At 34.7% G+C, this 16,111-nt stretch overlaps 1 protein-coding gene across 7 annotated transcripts in view; it reads right to left on the reverse strand.

The window, feature by feature from the left end:
* Positions 1-1,139: 1,139 nt before the first annotated feature.
* OtopLa (proton channel otopetrin-like a) overlaps positions 1,140-16,111 on the reverse strand; it is a 106,783-nt gene continuing 91,811 nt past the window's right edge. For 4 of the 7 annotated variants that reach the window (XM_089631710.1, XM_089631707.1, XM_089631708.1 and 1 more), the window contains 10 exons: positions 14,766-14,874; positions 13,654-13,814; positions 11,726-11,888; positions 11,093-11,260; positions 10,350-10,724; positions 8,100-8,307; positions 6,681-6,965; positions 4,953-5,187; positions 4,078-4,245; positions 1,140-3,599 (listed from right to left, as the gene is read on the reverse strand). In XM_089631710.1, coding sequence (XP_089487836.1) covers positions 3,459-3,599; positions 4,078-4,245; positions 4,953-5,187; positions 6,681-6,965; positions 8,100-8,307; positions 10,350-10,724; positions 11,093-11,260; positions 11,726-11,888; positions 13,654-13,814; positions 14,766-14,874 — 2,013 coding nt within the window. In that variant the 3' untranslated portion in view covers positions 1,140-3,458. The remainder of the gene's footprint in view (positions 3,600-4,077; positions 4,246-4,952; positions 5,188-6,680; positions 6,966-8,099; positions 8,308-10,349; positions 10,725-11,092; positions 11,261-11,725; positions 11,889-13,653; positions 13,815-14,765; positions 14,875-16,111) is intronic. The other 3 variants (XM_089631709.1, XM_089631713.1, XM_089631712.1) reach the window with 2 other exon arrangements.

Below are 16,111 nucleotides of genomic sequence, written 5' to 3' on the forward strand. Positions count from 1 at the left end.
AAGTTTTACGTTTTCCAAACAGACTGAAATATTGGATATGTACTAAGTTCTTACGGGCATAAATGAATGGCTTGGGTTCTCAAGTTTTACGTTTTCCAAACAGACTGAAATATTGGATATGTACTAAGTTCTTACGGGCATAAATGAATGGCTTGGGTTCGAACTTTGAAAGCCATTTTCTCAGGATCTATCCAGCCGAACGGAGTGTAATTTCGGATACGAAGTTAGATTTATGATCTGATGTTGAATCAATGACGAAATCTCAGAAAATTTGCATTACTGCAAAAAATCATCATTCTTACGGGCATAAATAAAGTGGCATTTGTGGAAAAATCATCATTCTACGGGCATAAATGCAAAGCTTCTGTTCGACCTTTGAAAACAGTTTTCTCAGAATCTTTGTGTTCCGAACGGACTGTTATTTTGGACATGTACTAAGAATTATGTTCTGAAGTTAAATCAATGACCAAATCTCGGTAAATAAAGTTATTTGTGGAAAAATCCTCATTTATAAAGGGATAAATGCAAGGCTTGGATTTGAACTTTGAAAACCGTTTTCTTAGGATCTAATGCGCTGAACAGACTGAAATTTTGGATAGTTCCAAATATTACGGTCTGAAGTGGAATCAATGAAAAAATCTCAGTAATGTTGCATTTGTGTAAAAATCATCATTCTTACGGGCATAAATACAATGTAGTATGGTTTCTCAGGGGTAGATACATAAAGAATACACAATAATAATAGTTGCTTAATTTCTCCATCAGTTTTCGTGAAAAATCACCTCAAGGGCGCTTTTATGGTAAGTAGAACGCGACATACCTCTTCCCCAGATTTAAATTTTTCCTCAAAGGTAAGTTGATCTTAACTGTTGCTTCATCTTTTGATAAGAATTGTTCCATAAGAAACCCTTTACCATTTACCTAGAGTAAATAATTTAGTTTGGTTTTTGAATACCACTTCGTGTAATTTGGGCTCTCGAGGTGATTTATCACAAAAACCACGTTATACAAATTTTCCAATTATTATTATTAAATTGGAAATTATGAAATATAAGATATGTCGACAACCACACATTTTTTATCAGTTTGGTTTAAGAAACCATTATTTTATAATGAAGGATATAATAAAAACAGCATAATTATTTTACATCTCTAATATTTATTTTCAATATAAAGGTGACACAAAGATTGAAAATATTTTGTAAAGTTGATTATGAATAGAAATCAAGTATAAAATCCGGAACAAATTTATCTTTCACAAGAAAATTATATATTTGCTAAATGAAAATGCAGGACTCCAATAAATAAAAGACAACATATTTACATTCTCCCGGTAACAGGCGTAACATGTTAACTTGTGAGTTAACATGTTAACATTGTTTGCCAGAACAGGGATGATATCTTGTAGACTTGTTGACAAAACAAATCTCACACCATAAAACTAACAAGATAAAAAATTAAAACATACACATCTTGCTCCATGCTAGCTTACAAATATATGTTAAAATAATATTATAATAGACAATCTATTTTTATATATATATATATAAAGATTATTTTAAAATATAAATTATAATCTTTTATGGCTCCCTCATTCGAAAATTACAATTATTAAATATATTATTTGGTATGAAGCAAATCATTTTTAGTATAATATAATATTTACCTTATCAAACTACGTATCTGCATTTATTGGACACAAAATATGAGCCTTCATATATGACATAACAATAAAATGTTTATATAAAATTTAGAAATCTAACAAAAATATTTGTACCGATAATTACTACGCATGAATATGTATGTGTTTGTTGCTTGTCATACTTCGTTTTGTTACTTCTGACTATTAAGTACACTGAATTGATTCTTCAATAGTACATAGATCAATGGACAGTGGCACAAGGATCTTCGGTTAAGTATTACCGCTCAGTCAAAGAAAACCTAATATTTACAAAATGTGTAAATAATATTAAAAGTATAATGATCAGATTACATTAAATTGTCTTTCTCATGGCACTGGATACAGATGTTAATCCATCACATTGCCTTTCAATGTGATTTGTCTAATAATGATACAATGATAATCTGAAAGAAGAGTCTGCTTATAAAGTTACCAGAATAAGCTTAGATCACATTCTAAAGACTAATAACCATTTTCATCAAACTTACTAGAGAATCCTGTAATGTTAGTGACAATGGCGCTAAGGGTAAATGTATTATTATGTTTCTATAACTCATTGCGTGGTCTTCTTGAACTTTACTTAATAAAAAGCATTATAATATTATGAAAGTGTTTGGTTTGTGAGTGAGTAAGAATTTTGTATGTAGGTAGGTACCCTTAATTTAAATTTTAGTCAAACATTTATAAAAGTATCTAAGTAAGAAAACTGTGTAATTTCCTTATAATGTTTTCTGCATAAATTTTAAATAGTTTTAAAATGACCACCATTTGTAAATCTTCTCAATTGTTGTAAAGACAATTTTCCATTACGATATTCTAATTAAATACGGTTAAAATTATGAATTAGATTACGACGAGTATGAATACAATAATTTATTTTTAGATATATGTATCTTGTAGGATAAATATTTAATATTTGAATAATCGCTATGGATGCCTCTACACTAGACACACAATACGAGTTTAGATATAATATATAGTAGGACACAAGATTTCCACTTGCGCCGAAAATTCTAACAATTTCGTTCTTTGCTCGAGTAATCATTCTTCGTCATATAAGATGCTCGGAATCTATTAGATTGGTTGATATCTCCATAGGATTATTGTTAATATATAAACCTACAGTACACTTACACGCGTATAAATTGTCAAATCTTAACAAGTACATTGTAATTGTATATGAAATTGAAACACTTAATCAGAATACACATAGTGAATTATCAGTTAGTCATACAACTAGATTATTTCAAACTGCACTCAACCACACTTTGGAATGAAAGTTAGTTTTGTGATAGAGATACAATAGAATACAATACAAGTAGGTGATAGTGATGAATAAACATACGGTATGGCTTGGCTGATTATAATTTATATTCTAATCACACTTTAGTTATTTCAAATTTGCATAAGAGCAAATAAAGCAATGAAAACAGTTTATTTTATCGGATTTTTGATAACTGATGGACTTTAATGATCTATTTCAAAATTGAGCATGCAAATTGAGAAATTTAATTTCATTATTCACAAAAATTGGACAAATTTGACACAACACAACATTGTGATTCAATGATGGTTCAAAAGAGGTTTTTGGACTTTTAAAATGACGAATTACATAATATAATTTGCAACCAAAACAGCTGAAAGTCTGTTGTCATCAACTCTTTCAACTTTGAACACAATCATCAAACGTTTCTCAATAATGAGAATGGTTTGAGAAACCAGATTCATTTGATCCTTCAGTGGTTTACCATCTTGATGGGCTTGACAGGGAGGCTGTTCACTCCAGGCGCGCCTTGTAGCTTGTCTTCCAGATCTCGGCTAGAGTCACGGCGGAGTGGAAACGGTGGAAGATGCACAGCGGCAGCGTCACGCGCTGCACGATGGCCCAGGCCAGGAAGCCATAGAAGTCCAGTTGCACCTGCACACATTCAATTACAATTTTACAAAATAAGAAATAGGTTCAAAGGTTCAACAGAGTTGTTTCAGTCTATCAGATTTGTGTGTTTTTTCAAAGTAGAGACATTTCTCATTGAACAGAAACAAAGGATTCAATACTTATTGGCGATTTTAGTGATGGAATTTCGCGGTGGTATTTTTGACCTAATATGAATAACTAATGAAACATGATGTTCTTTCTCCCCAGGGTAGAGAGAATGGAACGCCACACATTTCTTATAAACCATAAACCTGCTGCTTTATTTCGTTCATATCAGTTCTTCTGTTATTATTTATGTCACTTGATTACACTTAGGTGTCATATCTTCCTGAGGTGTCCCCGATTTCTTATGCCATTCTCTCGCTTGTCATATGTACTCCTAACACTTCTTTCTCTTTTAGTTTTTTATTGAATGGAAATGATGTAATTTCTTGGGTCAAGAGTAGGATTGTATATTTACAGGGTTGGCCACAACTTTCTGCGTCTCGAAAGTGTAGATAAGCCACATGGTGACGTTGCAGATGAGCAGGAAGGTGACGACCTGGCGCGCAGGCTTGCTGCGGTCCTGTTCCGGCAGGTGCACACGGCGCCGAGACACGTCCGCGATGAATAGCAGCTGCAGTACCACCTACACAATACATAAATGAGTCAATTATCAGTTGAAAATATTCAAAACTCACATACAAATAAGTCAAATCTGACTACATAATCCCATACTACAAAACTACTCAGGTTACTTACTGGAATGTACTGAAAACCAATAAGGAATGTAACCGGTTATTATGTTTCCAAAATAATTAACATTGTTTCTAAAAATCACCATAATTATACATGTCAAATATATAATGTAACACCATGTTAATTGTGTTTTTGGAGTGTTGAGTCGAATTGCAATTATTGTATTTGATTCTTGAGCAAACGTTTCACACATCCTTGTATTGTTGAGGACACGGTGTTTTTTGGGGTGGCCTTTATCATCATATCTCTCGCCATTCAATCCCTTGTCACACAAGATGATTTTTTTTATGATTGTGGGCGTGATCTAGCTGATGTGCCGTGGTCTGCTTGTCACGCGATATTTGAAAAAGATGCGACCACAGCAGGACAATAGCACGCTCAAAACACACTTGATGGGTGTAGCGTCATCTGACACAGACTTTAATCGCCAGGACAGATGTGGTATTTACATTTATAACAAATAAACCTGCCACTGTAAATCTTAACACAACTTTCAGTTTGAAGAAGAGATTCCCGCTTTCTGACTTATGTATGTATGTATATATAATAAATAATATAACGAGTTGAATAATGATATTAAATAAAATGACTACATACCTGCAGGACGCTCAGGATTCCGGTGATCATAACTAGGAGATTGGGCTCGTTGGTGAAGGCGCCAAGGCTGCCGGCAATAATGCTGAACACGGCGTACACAAACAGGCCGAAGGCGGACACGCGTAGCAAGATGTCGTTCAGGTCAGATTGCTCCTCGGAGCGGAACTTCAGCTGCTGGACCCTGAGTGGGTGGACATGGGAAGGAGATCTGTAGGTCCAGGACATTTGCGAGGCTCTTTGCGGTGAAAAGCACCACATCATCGGCCATTGGTCATTGATAGTGATTGTGTTATGAAGCATCATGTATAATGACATTGTATTGAACAGTGTTCACCGTTTAAGTGACAGTTGACGAATCGTTGTGAATTAGTGTGATGTGAATTAGTGTGATGTGAATTAGTGTGATGTGAATCAGTGTGATTTAATGTTTTTAGTTTTAAAGTAGCCACGAGAGTGTTGTTTCAATGATGTGCAACATTTTAATCAAGCAGATCGTTAATGTCAAATGTAACAAAAATTAAGATGGATCAAACCATTTTAAAACAAAATTAGTGGAATAATAATTCATATTTGTGAAAAGGAAAAGAGGAGAGGTGATTGGTAGAGGATTTAAATAAAAAAAATAAAACAAACTCAATGTGAAAGCGAACACATAAAACAAAAAGTTAAAACTAAAAAAACCAAGATAATTATTTTGATAAAAATTGCATAAATAACAAAAATTAATAAACCATTTTGCTAGGTTCATTAGCACACAAAACATCAATACATAATCCTGTATTATTAACTATTATTTATTAATCAAAACATAGGCATATCATTTTTAACGAGGCTATTTTTGTCTGTTGAGTTATAAAGCGTTGATAAACATTTATTTTTTTGTACATTTTTATGTTTCTCAATAAATAATTACATATTTTGAATGTATGAAAGAAATAAGTCTTAAGGCTGGTCTCTAGTGTCGATATTACCACGGTGACCGGATAAATCATCAAAATGATAATTCATCACATCTTGAAAAAGTTATATATAAAGTCATGGAAAATGATGAAACAAAAAAATTATTAAGTGGGTTAAGTAGGTTAGGTTAGGTTAAACTAATTTTTTTTTCATCGTTTTTAATGACTTTATATCACTTTTTAAAAGTGTGTTGAATAGTCACTGTGTTGAGTTAGCATGGAACCATTACCACATACATTGAACCAAACGTTTGTGAAAACATGAAAAATTGAGGCAGAGCCACAAGGTTTTTGTTTTCCATGGCTGATGGAAGACAAAAAACATTGTGACCCCAACTCAAAATGTTTGCTTTTGTCTGATGTTTTTAAAACATTCGGTTGCTGGGGACCTGACTTTAAGATTCAAATTGAAATAGATTATAAAAAAAGAAATTAACTTGTAAATATCTCAAAGCCAAATATAATATTGAAAATTATGTTTGAAACATAGGAATTTTCACGAAAAATATTGAAATAGGTTCAAAACTTCTAAAACCCAGCTCTATACACTGCACATTGCAGTGCACCTGAAGGTAGTGAACTGAACTGCTATTGTATTGCTATTTGTACTGCTATTTCACTAAACTGTTATCGTAGTTGGTTGTATCGTAAGGGCTATATAAACTTAAGTTCCGTCAGTTTTCTTTCATGACTCATGACTAATTTGGACCCAAGGGATTACTTAGTATACTAATGGGATTCTGTTCAAAATTTATAATATATAGCATACCTTATAAATCCGATGATAATAGCAAAAATGGACAAGACCATCAGAACGCAGTGGGATACATCGGCCAGGTAAATGGCAAGGAGTCCAAGCTCAGGGTGGCGGATGAGCACGAAGAACAGGATTAGGCAGATCAGGGATCCGACGAGGAGCAGCAGCCCAAAGAAGAGACCTTTGGAGGCTCCGACACAGTCCACTCGGCCAGTCTGTTGGGCATGGGCCATGGCCACAGCACGGCGGGAGAGCATGACTTCCAGGCGGTGCTCCAGGTCCTCTTCCGTCATGTACCTGACAAACCAAAAATATATAACAAGTTTTGTAGGTATAAAACGTAAATCTGAAACAGGTCTAGAATAAACATTTAATTACACTAATCGTCATATTGTGACGATGTCAAATGTGAGAAAAGTTTGAAACACTTCTACCCAAAACGATTTTAATTTATATCTGAATTCATTCCATTTTTGAGAGCAGCGAAGTACTGTTCTAACTTAACCGTATGGCAGTTCATTTACCTGTAAATTTGTTTGTGTGTTCCGTTTCCGGTACAAGATGGTGGCCGTGTTGGATACTACCAGGGTTTGCGTGAACTAGGTCCTACTACGAGCTGTTGAATCGATATAATCAATACCTCCCTGAAGAATGTTTGAAAAACATAATTGTCATTGAGATGGGGATGTTTCTTTGGACAAATTGTGTAATTCCTATTTTGAAATAAAAATATTCATTGTTTTGATTTAATATCAAAGAAAATTAGAAACATCCTTTTTAGATGTGAGGTTTCTAGTTAACGTTTACAACGAAAGCAAAACGGATATTTTTTACAGATGGATGGATTATCAATTATCATTGTGAAAATTTGAATATTATACCAGAATAATACTGCATTAGAAGTGTCTACCTACAGTGGCGGCAAGAGCACATCTGGTGATAGGGACTCACATTTTTTTACTTGTACTGTAATGAAATCGCACTACCCGGAGAATGTAACAAAATTTTCATAACAAAAGAGTTTGTGGACGGTCATGGACCTAATCTGATGTCTAAACACAAAATAAATAAAAAAATTATAATACAGTTTAATTATAATAACGCAATATCTTTCAAGATTATCATTGAATTTAATTTTAATGCGTGTAACTCACGCCCGAAACTATGTAACACTCTTTAACTAAACAAACGGTTCCGTATTATTTGGTATGAGGGGTGTTTGAAATTCATATACAAGTGGATTGCTTACGATCGAGAAAAAAGTACCCAAACGCCTCATCTCAGATTATCCTCGACCGCGCGCAAGGTTCACTGAGAAATGCATCAAATATTCACACGCTGGTCGGCTGGTTGCTAGTCGCTACTTCAAGTTTTTAAACAGTCGAATTAATTTGATGTAAACAAGCAATAAGTCAGAACTGAATTTCTTACCTTGAATGACGTCCAATGTGCTTCCACATGATGTAGATAACAGCGGCTCCAATGAGGGAGTATTCAATGATGAAGGGGTACAGGTAGGGGGCGGAGTCCTGCACTATGGTGCCCATAATGTTGACTCGCCCACAACTGTTGTTGGAGACCAACGCAGATGGAGACAGGCTGTCCAGGCTCTCGATGGTCGTTGCGTTGTTAGGGAAACCTAAAATCATAATATGGAAATGAAAATAGTTGTCAAATGGCTCAACCTATTATGACACTATTATCAACATAGATGTTGCTCTGTTATAATTTATTAATTTTGTTAGTTGAAGAGGTTCTTATAATCTAATACTCTATGCTGTAGAAATGGGACTGGGTTACAAGACTAAATTACATTATTTGAGGCAAGTGTCACAGCAGATACAAAAGCGTGGAACGAAACATACAAGAACTATTGAACGGTAAAATAGTATATTCTCAATGAATAATGGGCCAAGTCTCATTTTTATTTCCTTTCTGGGAATATATATCCAATTATTGGAAATATGTCTATATATTTATGGATTTGACATATTATCCATTAAAATTGATTAAAACCATAGACATTCAAACTAATAGACTTGCCCTAACATGAAATCTGGGTAACATTTCGACGAGCTGGAGGCAAACCAATTTATTTTTGGCACCAGGCGACTGGCTACATTGACCACCGGAGAGCGCACTTTGAAATAACCAGACCATGGGCAGAAAAGTAAAGTTCGCTAATGTAAGTAATAAGGAAGTTGAGTCCATTTTTTTTATTTTTTTTTATCAATGTTCGCATTCAAACTTAAATACTGGTATTTTTTTTTTTTTTTTTAAAGTTTGTTTTCATAGTTAAATTAATTCTCAAAGTTTAAATTTTATTAAGCCCGCCAAAACGAGCGGAATCCGAGCGGTAACAGGCGGGGTGTAGTGTGACGTCATTAGAACTGTGAAAACCACGTCGCTTAAGCATTATGTATGGAAAAAAATTTAATTCTTCAACAAGGAATTCCAGTAATTTTTTTACCAATGTTAACCGTCTATTATAATTGATGTTATTAAAAAAAAAAGAAAATTGATTAAGATTTCATAGTTAAATTAATATTTTAAGTTAGAATATTTGCTTTTCACGCCCGATACGGTACTTGTACGGTATCGCCGTCGCTACTTGTTGACGTTCCCCGCGCGAATTCAGGACCACCGCGCAGAAAAGTAAAGACCAAAAGTAAAATAACGGTTTACAGCCCAGTTCACTGTGAGACTTTTCTGAGCGGCCGGCGGCCTGAAGTGTATCACATGCTTTGTGACATGTATAATAATAAAAACATCTAAGTTATGCAATAAACAACATATTATTATAAAGCACTATACGAATATGTATCTTTAGAAATCCATTTCATATAATAATAATAACAAATACGTACATATATTTGACAAACCCAAATAAACCTTTGGCCTATACACCTCTCTCATCTAAATCGACCATCTCTCATGTAATAGAAAGAGATGCACCATAGGTGTTCCGTTGTACGTACAAGTCACGACACATGTGACGACAGAATTCTTTCGACCAATCGTGGAGCGTATACAGTATATTGCTATTGAATGCTTTTTCAAGAACGTTTAACTAATTGTAAGAATAATAATATAGAAATATATTTATATATTTAGAATCGATATTTTTTGATCTACATGAACATATTTTTTATAAGTCAAAATATTTTTCACTCAACTTCCTTATTGTCGACGTCCATTGTGGGACTTTGGGATCTGAACATTCGTTCTTAAATTAATCACCTGGCGTAGCGATGGTAAAATTGAGTGAGTTGGCTAAATTATAACACATTTTTAAAAGTTTCTAACTAAATAGTGTAATACAATATTAAATTTTGGGAACATGTCCAAACTTTTGACTACCCGATTTGGGATATGTTGTTCAATTAAGTGTTTTAAACAGCCAGCAATTTGCGTGCCATTGTAAAAAAGACTAGTAATGCCTAAGCTGATTTTATTTTCGAGGACTGAGTGGCGATATTACGACGCGAGTTGCCTGTATATCGTTCAGAATAATTTATTAACAAATCACCTAAAGTGGGATGGTCATGCCGCCTTCCAAGCTCCGCGCAATTTGGTTTGTTCCCGTTTCCCTGATTGATTTGTTCATTAATTTGAATGTATATGATTAAAACATTACACAATGATAAGGAGAAGAATGAAAGATGAAATGAGAGGACAAACCTGCATAGGGCGGGACTCCATTACTAACTTCATAGTAGTTATTATTATTGGAATTCCAAAGGTTATTATCTTCCGAGCCGGCAATGTTGGAGGAGGTAGTGGTAAAGATGGGGGCAACGGTTCGGTACAGCCAATTACCAGCTGAAGCGATAGCTGTGGTGGCTTGTGTGGTAAAGGTAGTCAGAGGGGCAAAAGTGGTAGTGGGGGTGGTGGGAGGGGTGGTCCAGGGGTCGTCATTGGCCCAAGGGTCAATTGGGTCAGGCTGGGCATTGAACCAGGGATCGGGAGTGGTTGGAATGGTCGCCTTTATTTTTTTCATCAATGCCGACGCGGGAGTACGCATGATATACGGGGGATAAAAGGTACTCGATGTAGCTGCAAGGGAAAGTTAATGTTATTTTGGTTAGTCACGTTAACATACAGCTACAATGTTTAAATTCAGATTAAACGAAGCACAGTATGATATTTCCGCATCATGTCAAAAAAAGCATACCGCCGCTAACACCGTCGAGACCTCTCCATCTTTCTTATAATGAAGCATATAGTAAAAAGGGAGATTGCAACAGAGCTCTCAGCGGTACAACCCAATTATCGATGGTAGTGAATCGGATGATGATAGAAAGTTTAGTAAAAAAGTTAGTTTTCGTTAGTGATAGGTTATAATGAAATATATGTATTTGATTAAAATAGATCATGCAATAAGTTATTGTTTGCTGATGATATGAATCGGCGGTATGGCTCACTTGGGATATCGGTGGTGGTGCTGGGTGTGGTGGCGAAGGTGATGGCCTTGTAGGCGATCTCCTTGAGCGTGGTTGTGGGGGCGGCCGTGGAGGTGATGACCTTGACTCCGCCCGTCTCCACACCCATCACGGCTCCTGCGTTCAGGAGGGTGTGCTGGCGGATGCTCTCTGGAAAAAAGTGGTATATTTTAATATTTTGATTCACTTCCCCTAATTCATGTGCCTTCTCCTGTTAGAGATTGGCTATCATCAGTGTAATATTCATAGCACAGTTTGCAGGAGGAACTGCACTCCTACAAGTCATGTAGGTTTCAAAGACAAGAGGTGTGGTGTCTTTCTTTACTAAGTACCTTTGATTTATTCCTTTATATTTTTTGGGTTTGAAGTGAGAAAAATGACTTCTTTGCATGGTAGTAAATAATTTCTCCTTCATTTACTATCACACTCAGGGCCAGTTATTTCACAGAACTTGAACAATTCGTCAAATTTCAAAGTTAGTCAAAGTTCTGTGAAAGTTCTAATCGAGTTTTGTTAATATTCCATTATGGGGTAGTTGTTTCCCAGAACTCTATTAATAACAGAACTTGAATATTAACTTTGAAATTTTTTCTGATGTATTTTTGAGACATTTACCCAAAATGATTCCATCCTCAGGATTGTCACCACGCTTCATGTGGTAGGCGGTGATCTCCTTGAGGGACTCCAGGACCAAGGTGCGGATCCACACGCACAAGTTGGTGGCCACCACGTGCATCAGCCCGAACCGGGCAATCACTTTGAATCGGTGAATGTTCAGCTGAAATCAAACACTTTCACTGTAGCAGATAATATAACTGAATAAAGATTTTCCGCTGAGAGCTAAACTTCAACCTCTCCCTCTTCCTTATAAACGAATATCATAAAGCGAGGTTATAACTGGGTCCCCACCCTCAGCGGCCGGATAATATAGTTAAAAAATCATTTCACAATTCTGGTAAACCAAATTATTTAGGAAATTTCTAACAACAGTATATTGCAATGGCTTTGTAGAATATGATTTTTGGGAGCAATAGTTTTTTTTACAAATGGCACAAGCTTTCTTTTCAAGTGCGTTGCTTTCATATTCTTTAAGAATATAATTATTGATACGTGCAAAGCACACATAGTTGCATAAACAAGGAGCGTTTTCACAAAGAGAATTTTTTTTATTTTTTTTTCATGCGACTTGTTTTAAGTAAATAATCACTTGGGGTTAATATTTTATGATAATCTTTAAATAAAAATTCAATTAACTGTTAGACATGATGATTTTCTGATCAATTAACTGTTAGACATGATTACATTTGTGAAGAACCATCTAAATTTAAAAAGAAGCTGAAAATTACAAATTTTGACTAAAGAAAAGTTTTCACAACATTTTAGTTCGACAATAAAATAATGGTTTTTAATTAAAAACAATTTTTTTTGCTTTCTTTCAAAAAATATTATACCTACTGTTGATACGTCAAAAAAAATAATAATAAGACAGGGAATTAGAAAAAAATGTTAATTATTTTAAAATCACTGGGGGCCTACTCAGATTATATTGAAATAAGATTATAATTGCTCTTTTACAATATATTCCTACCTTGTAATTATTTCAATTTAATATAGGTACGTAGATGTTTCACTTTGTGAAGTTTTATCTATACATAAATTGGTAAATAAATTGATTTTTGGAATTTAGCATTAGAATAAAGATAAGATATTTTATTTTTATTCGTTATGGGTATTATTTCTCTTTGTGAAAAAGCTCTTCAATTGTAAAAGGTTACAGATAAACCAATAAATAATACTGATGTTTTAAGAAGTAATAAATTGCAATTTTAACAAAAATTAATAATGACAAAAATAGCTGATTGAGTTCATTCCGTGTAATTATTGCAAAGCATTCCAATGATTTAACAAAATGCATGTTTTCATATATTATGATACACATTCAGCCACAGCCTGGCGGTGTATTGAGGCAAAGCACTATCAAAATTTATGCCAGGTATGTACTGTCAAAAATTCCTCTTTCGGCTGATACTTTTTATTACTTTACAATTTTTTTATTTTTTTTATTAAAATATTAATATATCCATTCTCTGTTTGACTGATTTAGTGAATTGTCCCAGTACGCCGGCAAAATAATTCAAATTATCTATGATGCTGCATTATTTGATTGCTAAAATAAATTAAAAAAGTGATATACACAAACAAAACAGGACTAGCAATGTGAGTCCAAAATATAGTAATCAGTGCCTACCTCTGTCTTCAGTAACGCTATTCTTGAAGTCTGCACCAAAATTAAAGTTTAAAATCATATGAAAATGGATCCAATTCAAGTATAGCAGTCAAAAGACATCACAAGCAAAAAGGAGAGATGGATTCTTGACTAATCAGGAAAAGCATTACTGACACAATAGTTCAGATACAGAACAAAAGAAACAATGCAATGTTTTAAGTACTATTTAGTTGACAGTAAAAATCAATTAATGGCAAACTTTGATTCGCTTTGACAAAATAATAAGTTGATAGGTGGCAGTTAACCACGTACTTACCCTGGAGTTCATGAAGATGAAATACATCTGCATGAAGGTGAAAACCATCTGCAGCACGGGGTTGACTCCGCGCAGGATCTGGTAGCACGGGGAGGTGAATGGAACCTCGAAGAAGGCTCCGAACTCCAGCCCATTGTAGATCATGGTGCCCAGTCCAAAAGCTACGGAGATTGTGATAATCATAAATAATTAACAGTAGGCAGAGAGGACGGACCGCCAAACAAACAAACACTCATGACAAACACTCCTTGCCTCATTACATGTACATACTCTTATATTATTCTGACTCTTGAGATGGCCCTACTCAAGTATCTGATTCACTTGATCGATCACTTCTGCTACCATTCACATTTGTGTTATACATTCTCTTTACTCTCCTTTCTTCGCTCATTCGCTCTACATGCCCAAACTATCCAAATGTCCCTTTCTTAATATTACTCATTACGTTTAAATCAGCCTTGCACTCTTTGCGGATCTCCACATTTCTCACACGATCATACATGGTTTTACCACAAATACGCCTCAGGGATCTCATTTCTACAGCATTCAGTCGAATACATATAGCATTCAGTGATAATCATTGCTGAAATAAAGTACCTATTCAGCACATGGAAGCTCATATTGGTATTTTTTTTTTTTGCATTACTGGTGACCCTGAGGAAAATTTCAGGGGCCATGTCACCCTTGGAGATGCTGAGTGGAGGGTCTTTTTGAGGAGAGGAAGTTCTGGCAGGGGTGGGTAGTAATCTGGGGGTCAGTGTGTCCAGGAGTGACGTACGTATTAATCCATTCGTCGCACTGCGGTGCAAAACCATGGGTAGAGAGAATCCAGCCGGAGAGGTCAAAAGGTCTCCCTCAACCGGCCTCTCCCGATCTGGCCTGCCACACTGTTGGTGGGCAAATGCATCTGCCGTCAAAACCTGGATAAACCTCACCCCATAAACATGAGCACCATTGCTAAGTCATCAAACGTAGCGAACCCAAACCCAAATGTGTAATTTTACTAAAATTATTTTAGATTATTTTGAGTATGTTTAATAGCAGGTAAATTAATTGTTCTTGGTATTAATTGATTGATACAGTAATAATTGATAATATAATTTTCCACTCACCAATAGCACCGATGCGGAGGAAAAAGCTTCCGTGGCTGTGATCATTCTGTGAAGTCTTGCGCCTGCGGTTGATTCTCTGGGGAATTCCTGACTCCACTTCCACAACATCCTATGGACACAATCATTTAATTTCATACTTCAACTTTAAAAAAATCTAATCCTTGAAGGTAGGTTTAACAAATCCCAATAAAAAATAAAACAGAAAACAGCAAGGAAGAAAGGTCGAAATGGTTTGAAGGTCGCAACTGGCAATCGAACCTAGTGTCTTTTTACTTCATCGAGATTTGTTAATATTATCTTCTTTAATGATTAAATATCATTTTTTGTTTTTAATGAGTTTTTATTATTCACAATGTACATTTGTTACATATAATTTTTTTTTTTTTTTATAAAATTAGCGACCGGTTTCGACACGTCCGTGTCATTAACTAGCTATTTTAAAACTAAATTTTTAAGTGCAGAAATATGGGGTTTTATTTAGTTTGGTTCTTTGGTTGGAGGGATTTGAGGGAGGGGGAGGTAAATATAGTAAATAAAATAATAGCACCTTGCAAATCACCTCTATTGACAATGTTCCCCGTTATGTTGACTCCTCCCTCCGTTTCCAGCTCAACCCCCTCCCCCTCCCTCAAATCCCTCCAACCAAAGAACCAAACTAAATAAAACCCCATATTTCTGCACTTAAAAATTTAGTTTTAAAATAGCTAGTTAATGACACGGACGTGTCGAAACCGGTCGCTAATTTTATAAAAAAAAAAAATTATATGTAACAAATGTACATTGTGAATAATAAAAACTCATTAAAAACAAAAAATGTCTAGAAATTGTTACATAGTGAATGCCAAAGAAATACAAAAAAAAGATTAAATATCACATAACCTTCAATTAGAATAAATTGAATATTAAATAAAATTATAGCACAATTTTCTCAGTACTATAAGTAAACATAGAATAAAAATAATGAGTCATAAAAAACAAATAGATAAGTTGTAGTTGTGTTGTGATAGAAGATGTAGTTGTGTTGTGATAGAAGATATAGTTGTGTTGTGATCGAAGATGTAGTTGTGTTGTGATAGATGATGTAGTTGTGTTGTGATAGATTATGTAATTGTGTTGTGATATGAGATGTAATTTTGTTATAATAGAAGATGTTGTTGTGTTGTGATAGATGATGTAGTTGTGTTGTGATATGAGATGTAATTGTGTTATAATAGAAGACGTTGTTGTGTTGTGATAGATGATGTAATTGTTTTGTGATAGATGATGTAGTTGTGTGGTGATAGAATATGTAGTTGTGTTGTGATAGATGATGTAGTTCTGTTGATTATTATAAAACTGAAATAATT

The sequence above is a fragment of the Hesperophylax consimilis genome, chromosome 5 (genome assembly GCF_061612785.1).
Source record: "Hesperophylax consimilis isolate HC1 chromosome 5, BYU_Hcon_1.0, whole genome shotgun sequence".
Lineage (NCBI taxonomy): Eukaryota > Metazoa > Arthropoda > Insecta > Trichoptera > Limnephilidae > Hesperophylax > Hesperophylax consimilis.